The sequence below is a fragment of the Oryx dammah genome, unplaced genomic scaffold, assembly GCF_014754425.2.
Source record: "Oryx dammah isolate SB20612 unplaced genomic scaffold, SCBI_Odam_1.1 HiC_scaffold_29, whole genome shotgun sequence".
Classification (NCBI taxonomy): Eukaryota; Metazoa; Chordata; class Mammalia; order Artiodactyla; family Bovidae; genus Oryx; species Oryx dammah.
Genome location: NW_024070213.1, coordinates 17,418,266 through 17,443,347, shown reverse-complemented (window position 1 = coordinate 17,443,347; position 25,082 = coordinate 17,418,266). Strand labels below are relative to the sequence as shown.

At 42.3% G+C, this 25,082-nt stretch overlaps 1 protein-coding gene across 1 annotated transcript in view; it reads left to right on the top strand.

Moving 5' to 3' along the window:
• LOC120857969 overlaps positions 1 to 25,082 on the top strand; it is a 119,240-nt gene that overhangs the window by 8,368 nt on the left and 85,790 nt on the right. Inside the window, exons 5-15 of the mRNA XM_040233890.1 lie at positions 124 to 444; positions 871 to 1,191; positions 13,500 to 13,814; positions 13,912 to 14,226; positions 15,672 to 15,764; positions 15,846 to 16,160; positions 20,428 to 20,748; positions 21,654 to 21,962; positions 22,452 to 22,487; positions 22,691 to 22,798; positions 24,196 to 24,291. Of these exons, the coding sequence (XP_040089824.1) occupies positions 124 to 444; positions 871 to 1,191; positions 13,500 to 13,814; positions 13,912 to 14,226; positions 15,672 to 15,764; positions 15,846 to 16,160; positions 20,428 to 20,748; positions 21,654 to 21,962; positions 22,452 to 22,487; positions 22,691 to 22,798; positions 24,196 to 24,291 (2,550 nt within the window). The remainder of the gene's footprint in view (positions 1 to 123; positions 445 to 870; positions 1,192 to 13,499; positions 13,815 to 13,911; positions 14,227 to 15,671; positions 15,765 to 15,845; positions 16,161 to 20,427; positions 20,749 to 21,653; positions 21,963 to 22,451; positions 22,488 to 22,690; positions 22,799 to 24,195; positions 24,292 to 25,082) is intronic.

Below are 25,082 nucleotides of genomic sequence, written 5' to 3'. Positions count from 1 at the left end.
TTATTTTCTCTGTCTCTGCTTATGTTCCCCCTCCCCCACCTTTTTCTTATCTCAGGTAGAGCTGTTTAGAGCATCCTCATGCTTGTTTCTTTATCACTGACTGGCTTTGTTTCCCTCTTACAGAGGGAGCTGACCTGAGCCTGAGACTGGTAGATGGAGTCACCAAGTGTTCAGGAAGATTAGAAGTGAGATTCCAAGGAGAATGGGGGACAGTGTGTGATGATGGCTGGGACAGTGACGATGCTGCTGTAGCATGTCAGCAATTGGGATGTCCGACTGCCATCACTGCCATCGGTAGAGTCAATGCCAGTGAGGGAACTGGACACATTTGGCTTGACAGTGTTTCCTGCCAAGGACATGAATCTGCTATCTGGCAGTGCAGACATCACGAATGGGGAAAGCATTACTGCAATCATAACGAAGACGCTGGTGTGACCTGTTCTGGTAAGTTAAAACAAGAAAAACAGAGAAGGAAGGGTCTGTGTTCTTTAGGAGTAGGAATAGGTGTAAGAGGTGAGAGAGAGAGAACTAGCTAATGATTTCCTTGTTAGGAATTCTTTTCAGGTATGAGGAATCTTTAACACATTCTTTATTTGACTAGTTTGGAGGGTTGTCTGTCTCTATTTTCTATAAAAATTGTTTCAACTGCTATTAGAGACCACACTTCAAATTCTAAATCTACAAGTTTTGAAACTATAGCCCCATTTCTAAGCAAATTCATGGTCTATGCTGCTCTTTTAAAAGCCAGGAAGTAGGTAAGCCAGAATTTCCAGTGTCTCAGTATCTGAGAAGGAACAAGATTGGAAAAAGTACCCTATGGTAGTTAACTGCCATATGTATCTATGGCCTAAGTTTATGTTTCTTTTGCAGATGGATCAGATCTCGAACTGAGACTCAAAGGTGGAGGTAGCCGCTGTGCTGGGACAGTGGAGGTGGAAATTCAGAAACTGACAGGGAAAGTGTGTGACAGAGGCTGGGGACTGAAAGAAGCTGATGTGGTTTGCAAGCAACTGGGATGTGGATCTGCACTCAAAACATCCTATCAGGTTTATTCCAAAGTTCAGGCAACAAACACATGGCTGTTTTTAAGCAACTGCAAAGGAAATGAAACTTCTATCTGGGACTGCAAGAACTGGCAATGGGGTGGGCTTAGTTGTGAACACTACGATGAAGCCAAAGTTACTTGCTCAGGTAAGACTTTCAATCAACTTGTAAAGAAGTTGCATTCCAATTTCATTCTTCTACATGGAGCTGTCTAGTTTTCCCAGCACTACTTATTTAAGAGACTGTCTTTTCTCCATTGTATATTGTTGTCTCCTTTGTGATAGATTAATTGGCAATAAATGTGTGGGTTTATTTCTGGGCTTTCTGTCTTGTTCCATTAATCTCTGTCTGCTTTTGTCTCAGTACCATGCTGTTTCGATGATTGTAACTTTGTAGTATAGTCTGCAGTTAAACAGCCTGATTCTTCCAGTTCTATTCTTCTTTCTCAAGATTGTTTTGGCTATTCGGGATCTGTTGTGCTTCCATACAAATTTAAAATTTATTGCTTAATTCTGTAAAATATGCCATCAGTAATTCGATAGGGATTGCATTGAATCTGTAGATTGCCTTGTGAGTATGGTCATTTTAACCATATTTAACCAAATTGATTCTTCCAGTCTAAGAACAAAGTATATCTTTCCATTTGTTTGAGTCATCTTCAATTTCTTTCATCAGTGTCTTGTAGTTTTCAGAGTACAGGACTCTTGCCTCCTTAGGTAGGTTTATTCCTAGGTATGCTATTCTTTTTGTATATATGTATGTATGTATGTATGTATGTATATGCTCAGTTGTTCAGTCATGTCTGATTCTTTGCAGGCCCATGGACTGTACCCTGCCATGCTCCTATGTCCATGCAATTTTCCAGGCAAGAATACTGGAGTGGGTTGTCATTCCCTACTCCAGGGGATCATCCTGATCCAAGATCAAAACTGTGCCTCTTGTGTCTCCTGCATTGGCAGGTCGATTCTTTTCAACTAACGCCACCTGGGAAGCCCTTTTGATGTGATGGTAAATGGAAGTGTTTCCTTAATTTCTCTTTCTGATAGCTCATTGTTAGTGTATAGAAAGGCAACAGATTTCTGTATATTCATTCTGTATCCTGCAACTTCACTGAATTCATTGATGAACTCTAGTAATTTTTTGGTAGTGACTTTAGGATTTTCTATGCAGTGTCATCTTGTCTGTGAACAGTGACAGCATTACTTCTTCCTTTCTAGTTTGGATTCCTTCTATTTCTTCCCCTTGTCTAAATTGCTGTGGATAGAACTTTAGATATTATGTCAAATAAAAATGGCAAGAGTGGGCATCCTTGCCTTGTTCCTGATCTTAGAGAAAATGCATTCAGCTTTTTCAACATTGCATATGATATCAGGTAAATTGCCTATATACAATCTATCTATCTATCTATCTATCTAAAGATATTACAAAATCTATATAAACAATAGAATGGGAAGGACTAGAGATCTCTTCAAGAAAACTAGAGATACCAATGGAACATTTCATGCAAACACGGGCTCAATAAAGACAGAAATGGTATGGACCTAACAGAAGCAGAAGATATTAAGTAGAGGTGGCAAGAATACACAGAAGAACTATACAAAAAAGATGTTCATGATCCAGTTAACCATGATGGTGTGATTGCTCACCTAGAGCCAGACATTCTGGAATGTGAAGTCAAGTGGGCCTTAGGAAGCATCACCATGAACAAAGCTAGTGGAGGTGATGGAATTCCAGTTGAGCTATTTCAAATCCTAAAAGATGATGCTGTGAAAGTGCTGCACTCAATCTGCCAGCAAATTTGGAAAACTCAGCAGTGGCCACAGCACTGGAAAAGGTCAGTTTTCATTCTGATTGCACAGAAGGGCAATGCCAAAGAATGTTCAAACTACCACACAATTGCACTCCTCTCACACACTAGCAAAGTAATGCTCAAAATTTTCCAAGCCAGGCTTCAACAGTACGTGAACCACGAACTTGCAGATGTTCAAGCTGGGTTTAGAAAAGGTAGTCAGAGATCAAATTGCCAACATCTGCTGGATCATAGAAAAAGCAAGAGAATTCCAGAAAAGTGTCTACTTCTGCTTTGTTGATTATGCCAAAGCCTTTGACTGTGTGGATCACAACAAACAGTGGAAAATTCTTCAAGAGATGGGAATACCAGAGCATCTTATCTGACTCCTGAGAAATCTGTATGCAGGTCAAGAAGCAACAGTTAGAGCTGGACATGAAACAACAGACTGGTTCCAAACTGGGAAAGGAGTACATCAAGGCTGTATATTGTCACCCTGCTTATTTAATTTATATGCAGAGTACATTGTGCAAAATGCTGGGCTGGATGAAGCACAAGCTGAACCAAGATTGCTGGGAGAAATATCAATAACCTCAGATACACAGCTGACACCACCCTTATGGCAGAAAGTGAAGAGGAACTAAAGAGCCTTTTGATGAAAGAGGAGAGTGAAAAGGCTGGCTTAAAACTCAACATTCAAAAAACTAATACCATGGCATCCAGTCCCACCACGTCATGGCAAATAGATGGGGAAACAATGGAAACAGTGAGAAACTTTCTTTTCTTGGGCTCCAAAATCATTGCAGATGGTGACTGCAGCCATGAAATTAAAAGATGCTTGCTCCTTGGGAGAAAAGTTATGACCAACTTAGCATATTCAAAAGCAGAGACATTACTTTGCCAACAAAGATCCATCTGGTCAAGGCTATGGTTTTTCCAGTAGTCATGTATGGATGTGAGAGTTGGACTATAAAGAAAGCTGAGCGGCAAAGAATCGATGCTTTCCAACTGTGGTGTTGGGAGAAGACGCTTGAGAGTCCCTTGGACTTCAAGGAGATCCAACCAGTTCATCCTAAAACAAATCAGTCCTGAATATTCATTGGAAAGACTGATGCTGAAGCTGAAACTCCAATATCTTGGCCACCTGATGCAAAGAACTGACTCATTTGAAAGACCCTGATGCTGGGAAAGATTGAAGGCAGAAGGAGAAGAGGATGACAGAGGATGAGCTGGTTGGATGGCATCACCAACTGAATGTACATGAGTTTGAGCAAGCTCCAGGAGTTGGTGATTGTCAGGGAAGCTTGATGTGCTGTAGTCCATGGGTTTGCAGAGTCAGACCGAGTGGCTGAACTGAACCGAACTGAGATTGCCTATCTGCACTTCACTGTTCTTATTCTGGGGCTTTATACTGTTCCTTGTTTGGAACATGTTCCTCTGTTGTCTCATTTTGCCTGATTTGCTGTTTTCAGTTCTATGTAGGTGGTAGGTTGGTGACATTTCCCAACTTTGGAGAAATTACCTTCTATGGGAAATGTTCTATGCTCCCAGCAGCATACTCCCCTCCGGTTACCAGAGCTATGTGCTCTAGTTTGCCCCATATGTTGACAGCACAAGTCCTTCTATTGTGGTTGGCTGACTACTGTCAGTGGTCTGGTAGGCATGGCTGGCCCCTAGTCTGGTTGTTTGCTAGACTCGGCCTTGTGCAAAAGCTGCAAGTCACTGCTTGGTGGGACTGGGTCTTGGGGTAGCTAATTGCAGAGACCAGGGGTGTTTCAGAGCTAGTGCTGTTCTACTTGTGGTTTGAACCAGGTTTTACAGTAAGTGTGGGAGAGCCAGTGTTCCCAGATCTAGTGAAAGCGTGCTGGTGAGCACAGCTGGTTCCTGGGGCAGCTGGCTGAGAGGTCCAACATGTCTTGGAGTTGGTGTCCACCTGCTTGTTGATAGGGCCAATGCCCAAGGGATCTTAGGGTTGGTGTTCACCTACTGGTGCATGAAGCCATGTCCTGGAGCTAGTGCCAGTCCAGTAGCAGACAGAGTCAGCTCCTGGGGTCCCCTGCTGCAAGGCCCAGGAATTCCAGAGCTGGTGTCTGCTGGTGGACAGGGCCAGGGCCCAGGGAATGCTGGTTGTAGGGTTGCATTGGTCCTGGGGCTGGGATCTCTGGGGGATAAGACTTGTCCCAGGGCTAGCACTAGCTCTCTGTTGGGTAGAGCTGGGTCCTGGGATCTCTGGCTGCAGATCCCAGGGTCCTGGAGCTTAAAATGGTTAGCTGGTGGGCAGGGCCAATGCCCAAGGTGTCCCTAGTCTAGTGTCAGCTCACTGGGGTGTGGGGGTGGTGAAACTGGGGCTCTGGTTGCAGGTCCTGGAGGGGGTCCCTGTGCTAGTGCCGGTTTCCTGGTATGTGGGGCTGAGTCCTGGCCCTCTAGTGGGCAGGGCTATGTCCCAGGGTGTCTGTGGGCTCGGGGAGTCTCAAGGCAGCTAATAGGGGATAGCAGTAGGGGTGTGCATCCCTGCCTGTTTAATTTCTTGGCCTCAGGTGTCCCACTTCTGTACTGACAGGCTAGTGACTGGGTCTGGGTCTTGGTGCTAATAAGCTAAAGGGAGGATTCCAAAATGACTTTTTCTAATACTAGTGTCCTTGTGGTAGAAGGAGCTCCCCAGAATGGCTGCTGTCAGTATCTGGGCGCCCAGGGTGAGTTCCATCACATCCCGCCTCTCCAGAAGGCTTTCCAAGATTAGCAGGTGGGTCTGGCCCAGGCTTCTTTCAAATTGACTGCTTCTGCCCTGGGTCCCAGAGTGGGTGGGATTTTGTGTGTGTCCTTTAAGATTGGAGTCTCTATTTCCCACAGCCCTCTGGCTCTCCCAAAAGTAAGCCCTGCTGGCTTTCCAAGTCAAATGTCCTGGGAGCTTATCTTCCTGGTGCAGGACCACTGGTTGGGGGATTCCTTGATCCTTGGGGAGAACCTCTGCAACTGCAATTATCTTCTTATTTGGTGGTTGCATACCTGGGCCTATGGGTCTTGATTATACTGTGCCCTGCCCCTCCTGCTTGTCATGTGATTCTTTCTTTATACCTTTAGTTATAGAAGATCTCTGCTAGACTTTGGTCTTTCTCATAAGCAGTTTTTACTTTGGTATACTTGAAGAGATAACTCAGGATCTTCCTCCTCTGTCATCTTGGCTGTGCCCTCTGAACATTTTTATGTATTTCATGCAACTTCTTTAAAAAATTCAAAAGTGGTCTGTGATTGGCTAGTCTTGTGGACAATCCTTAGCATTTTATATTAATCACTTGTTGATGAGTGATGCCTTTTTAACAACAAGGTGTTCATCAAGACACACTTAGAGCTGTTCTTCCAAAGTAATTATCATATCCTGCTGGACAAGAGGGCTTTCCCGGTGGCTCAGTGGTAGGTAAAGAATCTGCCTACCAATGCAGGACATAGAGGTTCAATCCCTGGGTTGGGATGATCCCCCAGAGAAGGAAATCACAACCCGCTCTACTATTCTTGCCAGGGAGATCTCATGGACAGAGGAGTCTGGTGGCTACAGTCCATGGGGTTGCAAAGAATCGGACATGGCTTAAGTAAACAACAACTGGACAAGAACAATGAGTTGCCCTGCAGGTGAGGGAGTGTGGTGAGCCAGTCTGATGGACCAGGTTCTGCCCTCTGAGAAGCTGCTATCTGTGCTCTGTCCTTTGTGTGCCCAGGTGCTCCTCTCAGAGCAGTACTTCCTAGTGCGTTGTTATCATCAGTTCTGTGTTCAGTTTCGAGAGTATAATCCATCCAGAGGCTGCATACCTTTCACAACCCACTTCATGCTGATGCTGATTTAGGGACCCTTGGGTTGCTTTTGGGTTGAGTATTCATTAACTAATATCTGCTGCTGCTAAGTCACTTCGGTCGTGTCTGACTCTGTGTGACCCATAGACGGCAGCCCACCAGGCTCCCCTGTCCCTGGGATTCTCCAGGCAAGAACACTGGAGTGGGTTGCCATTTCCTTCTCCAATGCAGGAAAGTGAAAAGTGAAAGTGAAGTCACTCAGTCGTGTCCGACTCTTAGCGACCCCACGGACTGCAGCCTAGCAGGCTGCTCCGTCCATGGGATTTTCCAGGCAAGAGTACTGGAGTGGGGTGCCATTGCATTCTCCTAACTGATATTAGTCACTGTCAAATTCAGCAAAATATTCTCTTCAAACTTAGTAGATTTCTAGCCTATTTGCTTTAACCCAATGTCATGTGAAAATAACCACCATCAAAGAATAAATTACATATTTTGATCTATCCTGTGATCAGACCCTTCCTCTCAATTTATTAGCCACTCCCCTAAGGTCTTTGAAACCATGGGTTTGGGAGGGAAGGCAAGACGTAAATCCTGTCTTTGCTGGTAGGCTCGTTGTCTTCATATGCAGAGCATCAATTTTATTTTCTGCTAAATCTGAAGTTTTATCATCACCTTAATTTAGGGGACAGGATACTTAAGGTGTTTTTTTTTTTTTTTTCAATTCTGTAAGTCTCAAATTAAAGGACTCTCAATTAACTATATCTAATAGCTGCAGGCAGCTTTCCTGGTGGCTCAGCAGTGAATAATCAGCTTGCAATGCAGGAGATGCAAGAAACTCAGGTTCTATCTCTGGATTCAGAAGAGCCCCTGGAGGAGGGCACGGCAACCATCTCCAGTATTCTTGCCTGGAGAATCCCATGGACAGAGGAGCTGGGGGGGGCTATGTCCATGGGGTCATGGAGTCAGACACAACTGATGTGACTTAGCATGCACGCAGTAGCTGCAGGCAGAGAATATCTCCCTCACAAAATTAGTATTTTTCCTTCCATTTCTTCTTGTAGTCTATTGGCTTCCAGTCTAAGCCCATCTCTCTCTTAAATGTGAAAAGTGGCAAGGAGGATTCATGCCATGTCAACCCTCTGATTTTTTTTTCTTTTTTTATGTACTTTCCCTTTTTTACACTTTTCCCAATATGTTATCCATTTTTCATCTTTAGTGAGCATATAATTTTCTTTTCAGTATGACATCTGTCCAGATATTTTACCATGGATAATAATACTTACTAGCTTTCCACCCTACAATATCTATGTCATTAGTATATTATAGCCATGAATTCCATTCAACCCCATCCAAAATTTAGGTTTTATTACTAGAGTACCTTATTTGTGATAACCCATTCTGAATTATACAGGATTCTATTGGTGGTTTAGTTGCTAGGTCGTGTCTGACTCTTGTGACTCAATGGACTGTAGCTTGCCAGGCTTCTCTGTCCGTGGGCTTTTCCAGGCAAGAATATTGCAGTGGGTTGCCATTTCCTTCTCCAGCAGATCTTCTTGATCCAGGGATCGAATCTAGGTCTCCTGCATTACAGGTAGATTCTTTACTGTCTGAGCCACCAGGGAAGCCCGGGATTCCATTTAGCTGCATATAATAAAAATCCCAAATAGCATAAATTTGCAGCTTAACATGGGTTCCCTCCCTTTACAAAATCATATTTTTGTTTGCTGTCTGCCATATGTGCACTTTGCTTTCTTTTGTAAACTCTCTTGTTATATTTCTGTAGCATTTGGAAACCCTTCTACTAATTTTTGGGCTAAGACTTTAGCTCTGTCCTTGTTTTTCTAGAAATAGAGTTTGTAATTTTATTTTTTGATTTACTTGATTCTTTCAGAAGATTTTCAGGAAAAAAATTATGGAAATACCATCTCTGTGTCTGTCAAGTTCAAACTATGAATTCCACAGTCTGTTTAAATTCTTAGAATTTTATAAAGCATAAGGCATTGTGGTTGATAGGGCCAGCAAAATTCAGTAAAGCAGGAAGACTAGAAAGACAAAGCAACTGTTTACCCCAACTTGTAGTTTAGACAAGCTAGCTACAAAGATGTCTAAGAGTTTTGGGCACAAAATTGGTTTGAATCCCAGACATTTTGTTTGTGATGACTGTATAGGTGGTGCAAAGGACTTTTGAATGTAATAACTTGTTCATTTGAATTTTGTTGTATTTTACTAAAATCTGAAAGGTAATTTTGAGATTAGAATGAGCTATACTTTTTCGGAGTCTGGAAAGGAATAAATGATGAAAATGCATTAGTGCTTCTTTAAACTGTATTGTATCTATTACCAAACAAAAGGAAATAACTCTAATTATTTCTTATATTTGTCCTTCATTTCTTTAGAAAGAAATAAATATAGATTTAGTTACTGATGTCAGGGATTATTGATTAAAAGGGCTAAATCCAGGCACAGAAATTCAGTTAATGGCTTTTATGTTAAAATGCAGTCATAGCACAGATGTGGAGACTGGACTTGTGGACACAGGGTGTGAAGGAGAGGGTGGGATAAATTGAGAGAGTAGCATTAACATGTATACACCGCTGCTGCTGCTAAGTCGCTTCAGTCGTGTCCGACTCTGTGCGACCCCATAGACGGCAGCCCATGAGGCTCCCCCGTCCCTGGGATTCTCCAGGCAAGAGTACTGGAGTGGGGTGCCATTGCAAACTACCATGTATGAAATAGATAGCTAGTGGGAAGCTGCTATGTAGCGCAGGGAGCTCAGCTCAGTGCTCTGTGTCGACCTGGATGGGTGGGATGGGGATTGGGGTGGGAGGAAGGTTCAAGAGGGAGGGGATATATATATATATATACTTATAGCTGATTCATGTTGTATACAGCAGAAACTAACACAGCATTGTAAAGCAATTATACTCCAATTAAAAAATACATTAAAAAAATGCAGTCATAGGCTTAACAGGTGGAGAAGGCAATGGCACCCCACTCCAGTACTCTTGCCTGGAAAATCCCATGGACGGAGCAGCCTGCTAGGCTGCAGTCCATGGGGTCGCTGAGTCAGACATGACTGAGTGAATTCTCTTTCACTTTTCACTTTCATGTATTGGAGAAGGAAATGGCAACCCACTCCAGTGTTCTTGCCTGGAGAATTCCAGGGACGGGGGAGCCTGGTGGGCTGCCATCTGTGGGGTCGCACAGAGTCGGACACGACTGAAGCGACTTAGCAGCAGCAGGCTTAACGGGAAAAAAAAAATCCCTTAAAGGAGTAAATTATCAATATTCTAATCATATACTCAGAGTAAATGGTATAAGGAAGCCATTCTGTGGTATAGACTAATGTGTTATTAGCAGACTTATGAAATAAAGCTGAGAATGGAGTCTCCAAGTCATTTCTGGAAGAAGGATTTCTCTTTTGCCTTAGACTCAACTATTTTAGGACTAAGGAAATAGGAGGATATCTATTTGTTTTGCTTTTTTGAGGGGGAAGTTGTTTTTCACTGGTTGTGTTTTATTTGCTCGAGATCAGTCTAGAGAGAGCAAGAGATTAAAAGAAAAAATCTAAGAAACTGTTTTTATCCAAAGACTTAGGTCTGTCAAAAAGTGGAATAGGATCATATGAATAAGAGTTAATGATATCTTAGAGTAATTTCATTCTCAAATAATGATTCAACAAGATTAAACTCAACTCCAGTCACTGTGTTGTAAAGGCATTATTTGCTGTAAAGTCATAGAACTGTTTAAAAAGCAACATGTTTCTTATTCAACTCAAATTTGGATGGAACTTGCTTCAAACATATTGAATGGATAAGTGGTGAAATTTTTGCATGGCTGAGTTATTCTATACTGCTATGATAGAGAATATCATCAGATCTAGAACATTTTAGGAAATTGGCAAGGGCTGATGGTATATCTGTGTCATGCTGATAGTAATGTCAAGAGATCTTAAGAATTAGTGATATTTAAAAAAAGGATTAGTCATATTTGACAGCTGCTGCTGCTGCTGCTACGTCGCTTCAGTCATGTCCGACTCTGTGAGACCCCATAGATGGCAGCCCACCAGGCTCCCCCGTCCCTGGGATTCCCCAGGCAAGAACACTGGAGTGGGTTACCATTTCCTTCTCCAATGCAGGAAAGTGAAAAGTGAAAGTGAACTTGCTGTCGTGTCCGACTCTTAGCGATCCCATGGACTGCAGCCTACCAGGCTCTTCCGTCCATGGGATTTTCCAGGCAAGAGTACTGGAGTGGGGTGCCATTGCCTTCTCCAGGCATCTCTAAAAGACTTAAGCCTTTTGGAAAGCCCAATTCCATATGCCTCTTCTTTCTTTCCTCTCTTTTAAGATGAATTAAAGGAAATACTTTGTATCTTCTGTGTAACTTGAATTACCTCCAAGTTGCTGAGAGCTGGACACAACTTAGAGACTGAACAACAAATGTTAAAAGAAGCTCTTACTTATCTTGATGAGTAGCTCTCAACCTAGTGAAGCATGCCCTTAACGCCTGTGCTCCATTTCTTCAGCTATATAGCTGGTGTGTCTTTTCTTTACCTTTTAAAATCCAGCCATACTAAATTATTCATAATCCCTCAATTAGATCATCCTGTCTCATGATTGTATTCTTTAAATACCATATCACATATCATTTACTTGGCAAACTTCTCATCTTTTTTTCAAAGCTCAGTTCAGATTTATAGTACTCTATAGTTTTCTTACGAAGGCGCAAATAGAACTGATAACTCTTTCCTTAGTTTTGTATCTAAAACATGTATCTAGTTTTGGACTCACTACATGAACATGTATATCTTCTACTAAATTATGTGTTCTCGAAGGAGAGAGAAATCAGTGAAAAATTGAGCATCCTTGAAAAGCAGTGACTTTGTCCCCCAGACATAAGTTTGGGAAATATAAGTCGAGCAAAAAGTGTCTGCAGAGACACAGAAGCTTGAAAAACATCTTTAGGCTGGGGTAACAGGTATGATTGTCAGAGTAATAGATGTTAAGGCTTTTAAAGTGACATCATAGAGTTTTTTTGAGTATGCTAAAATAATGCTTATTATGTCTCCTTAATTTGGATAGATGAGTGCGACTGGGGAAGCTGCCAAAGTTTTCTGCTACAATTTCCTCAAAACAAAACAAAACAAAAACGGTGGTAGTAATATCTACTCCTTCATGGGAATTGCACAGCAAGTGATCAATGTATGTTAGCTACTATGGTTATGATTATTATTAGTAGTATTAGAATTATCTATCCTTACTGATAGAATGAACTCTGTGATAGATTTTTTAGCCCATCCAAATGCCTAAAACATTGTAAGTGCTTAATAATATTTGTTGAAAAGATGAATTATTGTATACACAGTAAAGAAACATTGATTCTCTTGAAGACAGAAATTATGTGAAAATATTTGAAATTTAATATTTGTGGTTGTGACATAAATTTATTGGAAAGAGGGCTTAAAAGCAAGGAGACCACTTTGGAAGCTATTGCAGAAGTCTACATGATGTATGGTAACAAATTACATCAAAGTACTGGCAGTAAGTATGGAGAAAAAATATGCTGGAGAGTCAGTCAACTGGTTCAGGTGGCTTTCACATGTGCAGTGTGTTGTGAGGGTCAAGAGTCTAGGCTCTATACTATACTGCCTGGCTCCAAACCCTGTCCCTTCATTAACCTGCTGTGTGACCTTAGCAAATTACTTCACTTCTGTGCATTTTAGTTTCCTTGTCTGTAATAATTATACCCTAAGGCAATAATAAGGATGAAATAATGATTGCTAAGTAAATACTAAGATGCCATATTTGTTGTTGTTGTTTAGTTGCTAAGTTGTGTCTCTTTATGACCCTAGCCTGTAGGGACTGTAGCCTGCTAGACTCCTCTGTCCATGGGATTTCTCAGGCAGAATACTGGAGTGGCTTGCCATTTCCTTCTCCAGGGAATCTTCCCAACCCAGGGATTGAACCTGGGTCTGCTGCTGGGTCTCCAGGCAGATTCTTTACCACTGAGCTTCCAGGGAAGCCCAAAATACCACATACAAATATACATATATAGTAGGTGTTCACTTAATCTTCATTGCTATCATTATTACCATTATTTCTGAGGAGATAAACACAGGGGTTCAATTTCAGGTGGTTCTAATTTGGTCCTGGATACCATTAATTGAATAAAGACTAAGGTGGCCTTGTCAGTGCATAATTCATTCAATTTGGAATACCTTAAATTCCAGATGTTCAAATAGATCTGCTTATGAGTATAAATTTAAAGAGAAATGTATAGATGAAAACATATTTACTGGCAGCTGAGAGAAAATGTCCACTGAGGAGATGAGAAAGCTGAGGACAGAACTTTGATTGGGGAACACGTGACAGGTTCTGATAAAGCACCGTCAGGCAGGAAGGAGGAGAAAACAGGGTAAAAAGAGTATCTCATGTATCAAGTGTGACAGATATAAAAAATAGGTCTGTTTTTCATTTTGGAAATAGGAAGTAGATATATTAAAAGTCTTTACCTAGAACCACTTGAAATGGTTGGGGCAGACTCCAGATTGCAGTGGGTGCATATAGAGATAAAATGTAGAGAGAATGAACACACATTATCTGTGGGCTCCAAAGTGATGGATAATACAGGCAAAATACTGAAAGGATAGAGTAATCATGCTCCAGAAATTATGGGTTCTATGAAGCAAATTTCCATAATTATCTGATAGGGTAGTCCAGTGAAGGATGGCGAGGTCTGGAAATTGTTAAGCCCAACTCCAGGCAGAAAATCCAAGAGGAATGAATGGTTTCCCTTTTTCACTTTTGACTCCCTGCCTCACTCCCATCAGGAGGGAAGATCTTGGAATCGTGTTCTCTCTCACCAAAATATTATTTTTCAGCCCACAGGGAACCCAGACTAGTCGGAGGGGACATTCCCTGCTCCGGTCGTGTTGAAGTGAAACATGGCGACACTTGGGGCACCGTCTGTGATTCTGACTTCTCTCTGGAATCGGCCAACGTGCTGTGCAGGGAATTAGAGTGTGGCACCGTTGTTTCCATCCTGGGAGGAGCTCACTTTGGAGAAGGAAATGGACAGATCTGGGCTGAAGAATTCCAGTGTGAGGGCGATGAGTCCCATCTTTCACTCTGCCCTGTTGCACCCCGCCCGGATGGGACTTGTAGCCACAGCAAGGACATTGGAGTAGTCTGCTCAAGTGAGACCCAGACAACATGTTCATTTTGTCCCCATATTGTGAAGAGGGTAGGGTTAGGTAGTCACAGACATCTTGTTAAAGCCCTGTCTCCTTCCAGGATACACAGAAGTTCGCTTGGTGGGTGGAAATACCCCGTGTGAAGGAAGAGTGGAGGTCAAGATTCTTGGGACCTGGGGACGTCTCTGCAACTCTCACTGGGACATGGAAGATGCTCACGTCTTGTGCCAGCAGCTTAAATGTGGAGTTGCTGCTTCTATCCCAGGAAAAGCACCTTTTGGGAAAGGCAGTGGGCAGCTCTGGAGACACATGTTCCACTGCACTGGGACAGAACAGCACATGGGTGATTGTTCTGTAACTGCTCTGGGTGCATCGCTGTGTCCTGAAGGGCAAGTGGCCTCTGTAATCTGCTCAGGTAAGAGAATAAAGGGCAGCCAATGAGGAGCCTCTCCCATGGTGGTGTGCCTTAAGAGTGGGTCTAAGCGGAGAAAGAGAGAGCGGGACGAAATGAGAGAGCAGCACTGATGTATATATGCTATCATGTGTGAAAGAGATAGCTAGTGGGAAGACACTGTTTAACACAGAGAGCTCAGTTCATTGCTGTGTGGTGACCTAGAGGGGTGGGATGGGGGTTGTGGGAGGGAGACTCAAGAGAGAAGGCATATATGTATACTTACAGCTGATTCATGTTATTGTACAGCAGAAACTAACACAACATTAAAAAACAATTATAATCCAATAAAAAATATCCTATGATAAACCAAAGAGTATTAAAAAAAGAATATATGTATATATGTATGTATGTATGTATATATGTATAACCACATCACTGCTGAATTAACAGGAATTAACAACATTGTTAATCAACTATACTTCCAAAAAGGAGCAGGTGTACCTATGGCAAAGAATGGGAATAAAAGGAAATGATCTACTTTGAGAGATAATGAGAAGTGTACTAGAATATTAACTTCATTTGTCTTTTTAGTGGAAAGTAAACTTGATTTTCATGGACCTCATAGTTACATAGAGCTTATGTGTGTGGGTCAGTCGCTCAGTCGTGTCTGACTCTTTGCAACTCCATGGACTGTGCCCACCAGGCTCCTTTGTCCGTGAGAATTTCCAGACAAGCATACTGGAGTGGGTAGCCATTCCCTTCTCCAGAGGATCTTCCTAACCCAGGGATTGAACCCAGGTCTCCTCCCTTGCAGGCAGATTCATTACCATCTGAGCCATCAGAGAAGCCCATTTAGGACTTACCATGTAACTTCTCAGGCTTCCCAGGTGGTGCCAGAGGTGAAGAGCCCAGCTGCAGGAGACATAAGAGACACAGGTTTTCCCTGGGTCAGGGAGATCCCCTGGAGGAAGGCATGGAAATCCACTCCACTGTTCTTCCCTGGAGAATCCCACGGATGAGGAGCCTAGTGGGCACAGCCCATGGGGTCGCAGAGAGTCAGTCACGACTGAAGTAACTTAGCACAGGCACACATGCGCCTTCTCAGAGGATCTGATTCATTCTTAGCCTCGTTGACCCAGACACCTTTCTCTAAAGCTATGTTTGTTCTGAGTTCATACATCTAGCATACCAATTGACCTCCTTTCTTCATTCCATGCTTCCCTGGTGGCTCAGATGGTAAACTGTCTGTATACAATGCAGGAGACCTGGGTTCGATCTCTGGGTCGGGAAGTTCTCTGGAGAAGGAAAAGGCAACCCACTCCAGTACTCTTGCCTAGAAAATCCCATGGACAGAGGAGCCTGGTGTCCATGGGCTCGCAAAGAGTCGGACATGACTGAGTGACTTCACTTTCACTTCATTCCGTCCTTTTGCATCTCTTGTGATGGATAATGTTTGGTGCTTGCAGGAAATCGGAGTCAGACACTATATCCATGCAATTCATCATCTTCGGATCCAAAAAGCTCCGTTGTTTTGGAAGAAAATGGTGTTCCTTGCATAGGTGAGATTCGGTGGCCTATCTATGAGAATAATTTCCAAACCCTCAGAAATGCATTTATCACTGTTTCATTTGCTCTTTCAGGGAGTGGACAGCTCCGCCTGGTAAACGGAGGTGGGCGTTGTGCCGGGAGAATAGAGGTCTATCATGAGGGCTCCTGGGGCACCATCTGTGATGACAGCTGGGACCTGGATGATGCCCACGTGGTGTGCAGGCAGCTGGGCTGCGGTGTGGCCATTAATGCCACGGGTTCTGCTCATTTTGGGGAAGGATCAGGGCCCATCTGGCTGGATGAGGTGAACTGTAATGGAAAAGAATCTCGCATTTCTCAGTGCCGTTCCCATGGCTGGGGGCGGCAGAACTGCAGGCATAAGGAGGATGCAGGAGTTATCTGCTCAGGTGAGTTCTGCAAAATGACAACTGGTTACAGTTTTGGAAGAAATGGCTGAGATGGGGTGGTGGGTAGGGAGGATATTGATCTGAGCAAACTCCTTGAACTACAGGTTCAGAGGGAACAGTTGTGAGATTCAGGCTGCCGAAAGTGTGGATCTGATGCGTTAGTCTCCTTGAACTACAGGTTCAGAGGGAACAGTTGTGAGATTCAGGCTGCCGGAAGTGTGGGTCTGATGCGTTAGTCTCCTTGAACTACAGGTTCAGAGGGAACAGTTGTGAGATTCAGGCTGCCGGAAGTGTGGGTCTGATGCGTTAGCGCTACCTCATGTGCAACGTGGCTTCTCAGGCGGCTCAGACAGTAAAGATGCTGGAGACCTGGGTTTGATCCCTGGGTGGGGAAGTTTCCCTGGAGAAGGGAATGTCTACCCATTCCAATATTCTTGCCTGAAAAATCTCATGGACAGAGGTGGGCTACAGTCCCTGAGTTGCAGAGTCAGACATGACCAAGCAACTAAGCACACAGACAAACATGTGTAAGGTAGTATGTAGTATGATATCAGAAAGAGGAAAATTCAGAAGTGAGTTTGCATGTCATGAAAATGACAGTAAAACTAACAATGAGAAATTCTTTTATAAACATATAGGGTGCTGGATGTTGGTTAAGGATTCAGTGTGCCACACGATGATTACTGTATTAATAAAGTAGATTAAAAAGGACGAGAAGAGGACTTCCCTGGTGGTCCAGTGGTTGAAAATATGCCTGCCAGTGCAGGAGACACGGGTTTGATCTCTGGTCTGAGAAGATTCCACATCCACAGTGCCCCTCAACAAGAGAAGCCACCAAAATTAGAAGCCCACACACTGCAACTAGAGAGTAGCCCCAGCTCATTGCAACCGCACGAAGCCTATGTGCAGCAATAGAGACTCAGGATAGCCAAAAATAAATAAAACTTTTCTTTTTTTTAAAGGAGAAAAAGAAATACATTTGGTACCATATTCTACAGATAAAAAGACCTCCATACCCAAGTAATTTTTTATGACAGACAAAGAATCACAATGAGATACTGCTCTTGTTTTGTATACATGATAAGATATTGGAAAGAATTGTGAACTAGAAAAATGTACTCAATTGTAATGTATTGGGGAAAAAATGGTGCTATGACTTAGCAAAGTGAAAAATTCTATATGCCAGATGTGATTTTGCTCTCACATTTAATGACATAAATATGGTAGAGGACATACAACACAAAACTAGCTCAGCTGGTAAAGAATCCATTTGCAATGCAGGAGACCCCGGTTTGATTCTTGGGTCAGGAAGATTCCCTGGAGAAGGGATAGGCCACCCACCTCAGTATTCTGGTCTGTATAGTCTCTAAGGTCACACAGAGTCGGACACAACTTTCACTTTAACTTTTCAAAGTGTCAGAAAGGGAACTATTGTATTTTAAGGTCATGTATACAAAACATTGGTTTTAGTGTCTGAGTATCTCACTAAATTTTAACTGTCAAGGACAATTGTCTAAAAATGAACAGATCAGGGATACAAAGTCAAAATTACGGTAATTTAGAGAGAAAAACCCCAAACTGTGTAATTCATAAAAGGCTCTGAGTAAGCTTTTGATTGAGGATAGATGTCAACTTAGAGTCACTGTTGGCATTTTAGAGGTCCTTAATTACAAAATCCAAGATTAGAAAACCTGAAAGTATTTATAGAACAAATATTTTAAGAAAATCTACCAAATCATCAGTTCAGTCCAGTTCAGTTGCTCAGTCGTGTCTGACTCTTTGCAACCCCATGAATCACAGCACGCCGGGCCTCCCTGTCCATCACCAACCTCCAGAGTTTACCCAAACTCGTGTCCATCGAGTCAGTGATGCCATCCAGCCATCTCATCCTCTGTCATCCCCTTCTCCCAGCATCAAAGTCTTTTCCAATGAGTCAACTCTTCACATGAGGTGGCCAAAGTACTGGAGTTTCAGCTGCAGCATCAGTCCTTCCAATGAACACCCAGGGCTGATATCCTTTAGAATGGACTGGTTGGATCTCCTTGCAGTCCAAGGGACTCTCAAGCGTCTTCTCCAACACCACAGTTCAAAAGCCTCAATTCTTCGGCTCTCAGCTTTCTTTATAGTCCAACTCTCACATCCATACATGACTACTGGAAAAATCATAGCCTTGACTAGACAGACCTTTGTTGACAAAGTAATTTCTCTGCTATTTAATATGCTATCTAGGTTGGTCATAACTTTCCTTCCAAGTAGGAAGCGTCTTTTAATTTCATGGCTGCAATCACCATCTGCAGTGATTTTGGAGCCCAAAAAAATAAAGTCTGACACTGTTTCCACTGTTTTCCCATCTATTTGCCATGAAGTGATGGGACCAGATGCTATGATCTTCGTTTTCTGAATGTTGAGCTTTAAGCCAACTTTTTCACTCTCCTCTTTCACTTTCATCAAGAGGCTTTTTAGTTCTTCTTCCCTTTCTGCCATAAGGGTGGTGTCATCTGCATATCTGAGGTTATTGATATTTCTCCCGGAAATCTTGATTCCAGCTTGTGCTTCTTCCAGCCCAATGTTTCTCATGATGTACTCTGCATATAAGTTAAATAAGCATGGTGACAATATATAGCCTTGACATACTCCTTTTCCTATTTGGAACCAGTCTGTTGTTCCATGTCCAGTTCTAACTGTTGCTTCCTGACCTTCATATAGGTTTCTCAAGAGGTAGGTCAGGTGGTCTGGTATTCTCATCTTTTTTAGAATTTTCCACAGTTTATTGTGATCCACACAGTCAAGGGCTTTGGCATAGTCAATAAAGCAGAAATAGATGTTTTTCTGGAACTCTCTTGCTTTTTCCATGATCCAGCGGATGTTGGCAATTTCATCTCTGGTTCCTCTGCCTTTTCTAAAACCAGCTTGAACATCTGGAAGTTAATGGTTCACGTACTGCTGAAGCCTGGCTTGGAGAATTTTGAACATTGCTTTACTAGCATGTGAGATGAGTGCAATTGTGTGGTAGTTTGAACATTCTTTGGCATTGCCTTTCTTTGGGATTGGAATGAAAACTGACCTTTTCCAGTCCCGTGGCCACTGCTGAGTTTTCCAAATTTGCTGGCAGATTGAGTGCAGCACTTTCACAGCATCATCTTTCAGGATTTGAAACAGCTCTACTGGAATTCCATCACCTCCACTAGCTTTGTTCATAGTGATCCTTTCTAAGGCCCACTTGACTTCAGATTTCAGGATGTCTGGCTCTAGGTGAGTGATCACACCATCGTGATTATCTGGGTCATGAAGATCTTTTTTGTACAGTTCTTCTGTGTATTCTTGCCACCTCTTCATAATATCTTCTGCTTCTGTTAGGTCCCTACCATTTCTGTCCTTTATTGAGCCCATCTTTGCATGAAATGTTCCCTTGGTGTCTCTAATTTTCTTGAAAAGATCTCTAGTCTTTTCCATGCTGTTGTTTTCCACTATTTCTTTGCACTGATCACTGAGGAAGGCTTTCTTATCTCTCCTTGCTATTCTTTGGAACTCTGCATTTAGATGCTTATATCTTTCCTTTTCTCCTTTGCTTTTTGCTTCTCTTCTTTTCACAGCTATTTGTAAGGCCTCCTCAGACAGCCATTTTACTTTTTCACATTTCTTTTCCATGGGGATGGTCTTGATCCCTGTCTCCTGTACAATGTCACGAACTTCTGTCCATAGTTCATCAGCCACTCTATCAGATCGAGTCCCTTAAATCTATTTCTTACTTCCACTGTATAATCATAAAGGATTTGATTTAGGTCATACCTGATTGGTGTAGTGGTTTTCCCTACTTTCTTCAATTTCAGTCTGAATTTGGCAATAAGGAGTTCATGATCTGAGCCACAGTCAGCTCCTGGTCTTGTTTTTGCTGACTGTACCAAATCATCAAGAAGTTACCAAAGAATTTCTAATAATAGCATATCCTGTTAGATCATGTTAGTGTTACTTGCTCAGTCATGCCCACCTCTTTGCAACCCCATGGACTGTACCCAGACAGGCTCCTCTGTCCATAAAATTCTCAGGCAAGAATATTAGAGTAGGTAGCCATTGCCTTCTCCAGGGGGTCTTCCCAACCCAGGGATTGAACCCCAGTCTCCTGCACTACAGGCAGATTCTTTACCATCTGAGCCACCAGGGAAGAACACTGACCTATTTTTAAAAACATGCACATATCAGAAAATGAAGAGAGTCCTTTGGATGTTCAGGAAAGAGGCAAAACTGCTAACTATTTATTTCACCCCAGAGTTCATGTCTCTCAGACTCATCAGTGACACCAGCAGCGAGACCTGTGCAGGGCGCCTGGAAGTTTTTTACAACGGAGCTTGGGGCAGCGTGGGCAAGAGTGACATGTCTGCAACCACAGTGGGGGTGGTATGCAGGCAGCTTGGCTGTGCAGACAAAGGGAGTATCAGACCAGCACCTTCAGACAAGGTGGAGCACAGGTACATGTGGGTGGACAATGTCCAGTGTCCTAAGGGACCTGAAACCTTATGGCAGTGCCCATCATCTCCGTGGAAGAGGAGACTGGCCAGCCCCTCAGAGGAGACCTGGATCACATGTGCTGGTGAGTATCTGTGGGCCTGTATGACAATCTCATTCTGTTGCTCCATTCTCATCTCGATCTAACTCAGTGAGAATGAGTAAGGTTTGGTTAACCCTTATTCTACCTGGATGCTGTAACTGATTTTATTTAATTTGTCCTTTGGATACTCAGGATCAATGACCATTTTCTCAAAGATGATCATACTCTGATGGCCTTCTCAAAAATTTTACTCAGTTGTGCTTTCTCTGTGAACAAATTAGGATCAGAGAATATATAATTCAGTATTTGACTATTGAATTGCTCCATTTTTCTTTCAAATAATATCTTGTTACACTCAATACAAGGAAAGAAGCAGTCAGAAAGATCAATCCTGAATTATTTCCCTGTTCTACACCTTCTTAAACTGGAAGATTTCTATTTATCTGGTTGTTTGAGAGGATTTATACTGAGTTGGCCAAAAAGTTCACTTGTCTATAATTATGGAACAAAATTTTTGACCAACCTAATACATTTACAATGGTAACTTTATCTCATTGACATTTACTAAGTCACACTAACGTTCTAATGTCCAGGATGAAATATTTAATACACCAGTTTGTTGGAAGGACATGCACTTCCATGAAAGATAAATGTTGTAAAATTCCAAATACATATTCAATAAGCAAGCAGATTTTTTTCCTCTTTGTATTTTTTTAATATAAATTTACTTATTTTAATTGGAGGTTAATTACTTTACAATATTGTATTGGTTTTGCCATACATCAACATGAATCCACCACAGGTATACACTTGTTCCCCAAACAGATTTTTAAAAAATCTTTTAAAACAGATTTTTAAAAAAGAATTTCAAATTTTTCTTTTCTCCTGTGACCTCCTGGGAGTTTTTTATCGTCTCAGAAATGATCAAGATGTCTCTGATTTTTCAGATAAAATAAGGCTTCAGGAAGGAACCACTAATTGCTCTGGACGCGTGGAGGTCTGGCACGGAGGTTCCTGGGGCACAGTGTGTGACGACTCCTGGGACCTTAACGATGCCCAGGTGGTGTGTCGCCAGCTGGGCTGTGGCTTAGCTCTGGAGGCAGCAAAAGAGGCAGCGTTCGGCCAGGGAACTGGGCCCATATGGCTCAATGAAGTGAAGTGCAAGGGCAATGAGTCCTCCCTGTGGGATTGTCCTGCCAGATACTGGGGACACAGTGACTGCGGGCACAAGGAGGATGCCTCTGTGAAGTGCTCAGGTGAGCGCAAGGGGTCTGGAATCTCCAGCGGCGGCAGCGAGGAAAGGGTGGGCGGGGAAGTGCATTGTGTAAGGACCGGAAGTACCAACCCAGAGACCTGGTGGGGAGAGAATCCTGCGTGTTGTTATACATTGGTCTTCAGATGGTAAAGAATCCGCCTGCAATGTAGGACACCTGAATTCGAACCCCAGGTTGGGAAGAGCAACCCACTCCAGTATTCTTGCCTGGAGAATTCCTTGGACAGAGGAGCCTGGCGGTCTACAGTCCTTGGGGTCGCAAAGAGTCAGACACGTCTGAGTGACTTTCACTGAGGAAAAGCATTTAGCTTACATGTGTCCGTGTGCAGAGGGAGGAAAAACTAAGGGTCTCTAGTTTTGGGTGGGAAGAAGTAGTTTACTTGATTGAGAGTCTAAATCCCCAGACAGGAAACAGACATAACTGTTCCGTATGTAACTCCCAGAATTGAGTCTTTCCTCTTTTCTCCTACAGAAATTGCAGAAAGCAAAGGATCACTAAAGGCCGCAGGTATATCAAGGGATTTCTGAGCATGGGTCCGATTGTCTGCATTATTTAGAATCCCTCTTATTAAGATGTTTTGGGTCAGAAGCTCTAGGAAGCTGAAATTCACTTCAGCAATCCTGTAGTTGACCTAGAAAAGGATAGTAACTGGGGACCTAGGTCTTTTAACTAAGATGTTATTACCTCTTGTGGTGTTTCCCTGTGCTCAGGTCACTCATCCACTGTTGTACTTGGAGTCCTCGGGGTCATTCTGTTGGCCTTTCTCATCGCAACCCTCCTGTGGATTCAGAGGCGAAGACAGAGACAGCGGCTTGCAGGTCTGAGCCAAATTATCGTGTCTCTAACATTTCTATGGCATAAGAAATTTCTTGGAATAATACAACAACAACAACAAAATTAGATTCAAGTATCAAATGGCCACAAAGAGGAAACCTAGAAGAGATTTAAGCAGTTTCCCCAAAAGAAGAAACAAAAATTCAGAGAAGAAAAGGGGTACTGCTTGTATTGATGATTATTATAATGTAGCTATGGGCTTCCCTGGTGGCTCAGTGGTAAAGAATCTGCCTGCCAATGCAGGAGACTTGGGTTCTGTCCCTGGGTCAGGAAGATCCCTTGGAGAGGGAAACGCAATCCACTCCAATATTCTTGCCTGGAAAACTCAATGGACAGAGGAGCCTAGCAAGCTATAGTCCATGGAGTTGCAAGAGTCAGGTACGACTTAGCAACTAAAAACAACAGCAGATAGTCTATCTACATCTTTAATTGGATGTTATAGAATTGGTTGTTTAGAATGAGTATGCTTGTGTGATACATGAATCCTTTATTGCCCAAACATTATTTGCTCTTACTCTATACTTATTACAAAATTTACTGTTCTGTTAAGCAACATGCTAGGTTCTGAAGATGACTCAGACATGGATAATCCAACGTTCTTGTTTTTATGTAATTTCCAGTCTAGTGAAAGAGAGATATATGTAAATAAATAAGTTGCAATGTATTATTATATAGTAACATGAATAAAGAACAAAGGGGGCCCAGAAAATACATTAATTAACTGAAAAGGGAGTATCAGAGGCTTCTAGGAGATTTTGAGACAAAGGAGTGCATTTCAGGGAGAGAAAAAAATATTTACAACTGTAGAGAAGCTTAAAAGATGGCACATTTGGTGTTTTGGTGGGGGTAAGTAAAACATGAGTTCAAGGACAGAAGTTCCTGATGAGGCTGAAGAAAGGGGAAGAAACAAATCATGAAGTTCTGTATTTCCCAGTAAGAAGATTAACAGTGATTAAAAAGTATGGTATAGTGGACAGAGTATTCAGGCAGGCTCTTAGAAAGTTCTGTTTGGACATCTGAGGGGCTGAAAGAGAACCACGTTATTGACTAAGATAGGATTTTGAAATAGTTGAGATGAAAGATGAAAAAGACTTTATAGTGAGAATGAACAGGAAAGGATAAGTTTTATAAAGATTTTAGACAAATCTCCAGTGAATTATGGAAGAATGCTGGCTGCCTTGGGAGAAGAAACTGGGGAATAATAAGATGGCAATTGGACCCCTGGGTTAGTTTCATGAAGCTTGGTAGTAGAACAGAATGGAAACAAGACAAGGGCTTAGGTGATGACTGGGTGTGTTTGCACTGCTGAGAAAAAGCACACATAGGGAGGGAAAGTTTTATTATGCCCCCCTGACTCCTAACCTACGACCTCTTTTGTCAGTTTCCTCAAGAGGAGAGAACTCTGTCCACGAAATTCAATACCGGGAGATGAATTCTTGCCTGAAAGCAGATGATCCGGACCTACATAATTCCTCAGGTCTGTGGGTTCTTAGAGGGTCCATAGCTCTGGGGTTCAGACCGGTAACTGCAGCTGAGGCTGAGAGGCATTCTACTTCACATAGTAGTGGAAAGAAATCTCAAACAAAATAAGAAGCCTGTGATGCACAAAAGGAAGAAAAGCAGGAATGAACTAAGCATTTTTCTTAGAAATATTCATTATCGAATATTTAATAATGAATAAATATTCATTATCGAATATTTAATAATGTATAAATATTCATTATCCATAGAAATTGCAATCATGAAGACCTCTGGTTAAGAGGTCCATGATAATTTCTGACAGAGGAACTGCATTCTAGGATATTATGACTTGCACATCTTTATATTAAAGCAGAAACTAACCTTCGAAAGATTAAACATTTCATATCTCTTTCATAATGTCTTCCATTTCCACTTTCTGCTATGTTCCTTTCTCTAACTTACATTTTTCTGAAAGTTTAAGCTTTCTGTGTCTTTATCCCATCAGAAGCCATTCCTATTCATGGGACTAGCCTTATTTCCCATTACATTAAGCTTCTTTCTTTATTCTCTGACTTCTGTTTAGCACCAGAGCACCAATTCTGCCTCTAGGAGGCATAACTCTGCTGGGTTGCAAAAAATATCCCAAGGACTTCCCTGGTGGTCCAGTGGTTAAGACTCTGTGCTTCCACAGCAGGGGGCATGTGTTGGATCCCAGAACTAACATCCTGCATGCCCTGTGGCTAAAAAATGCAATGCAATGCAATACAATACAATACAATACAATACAATACAATACAATACAATACA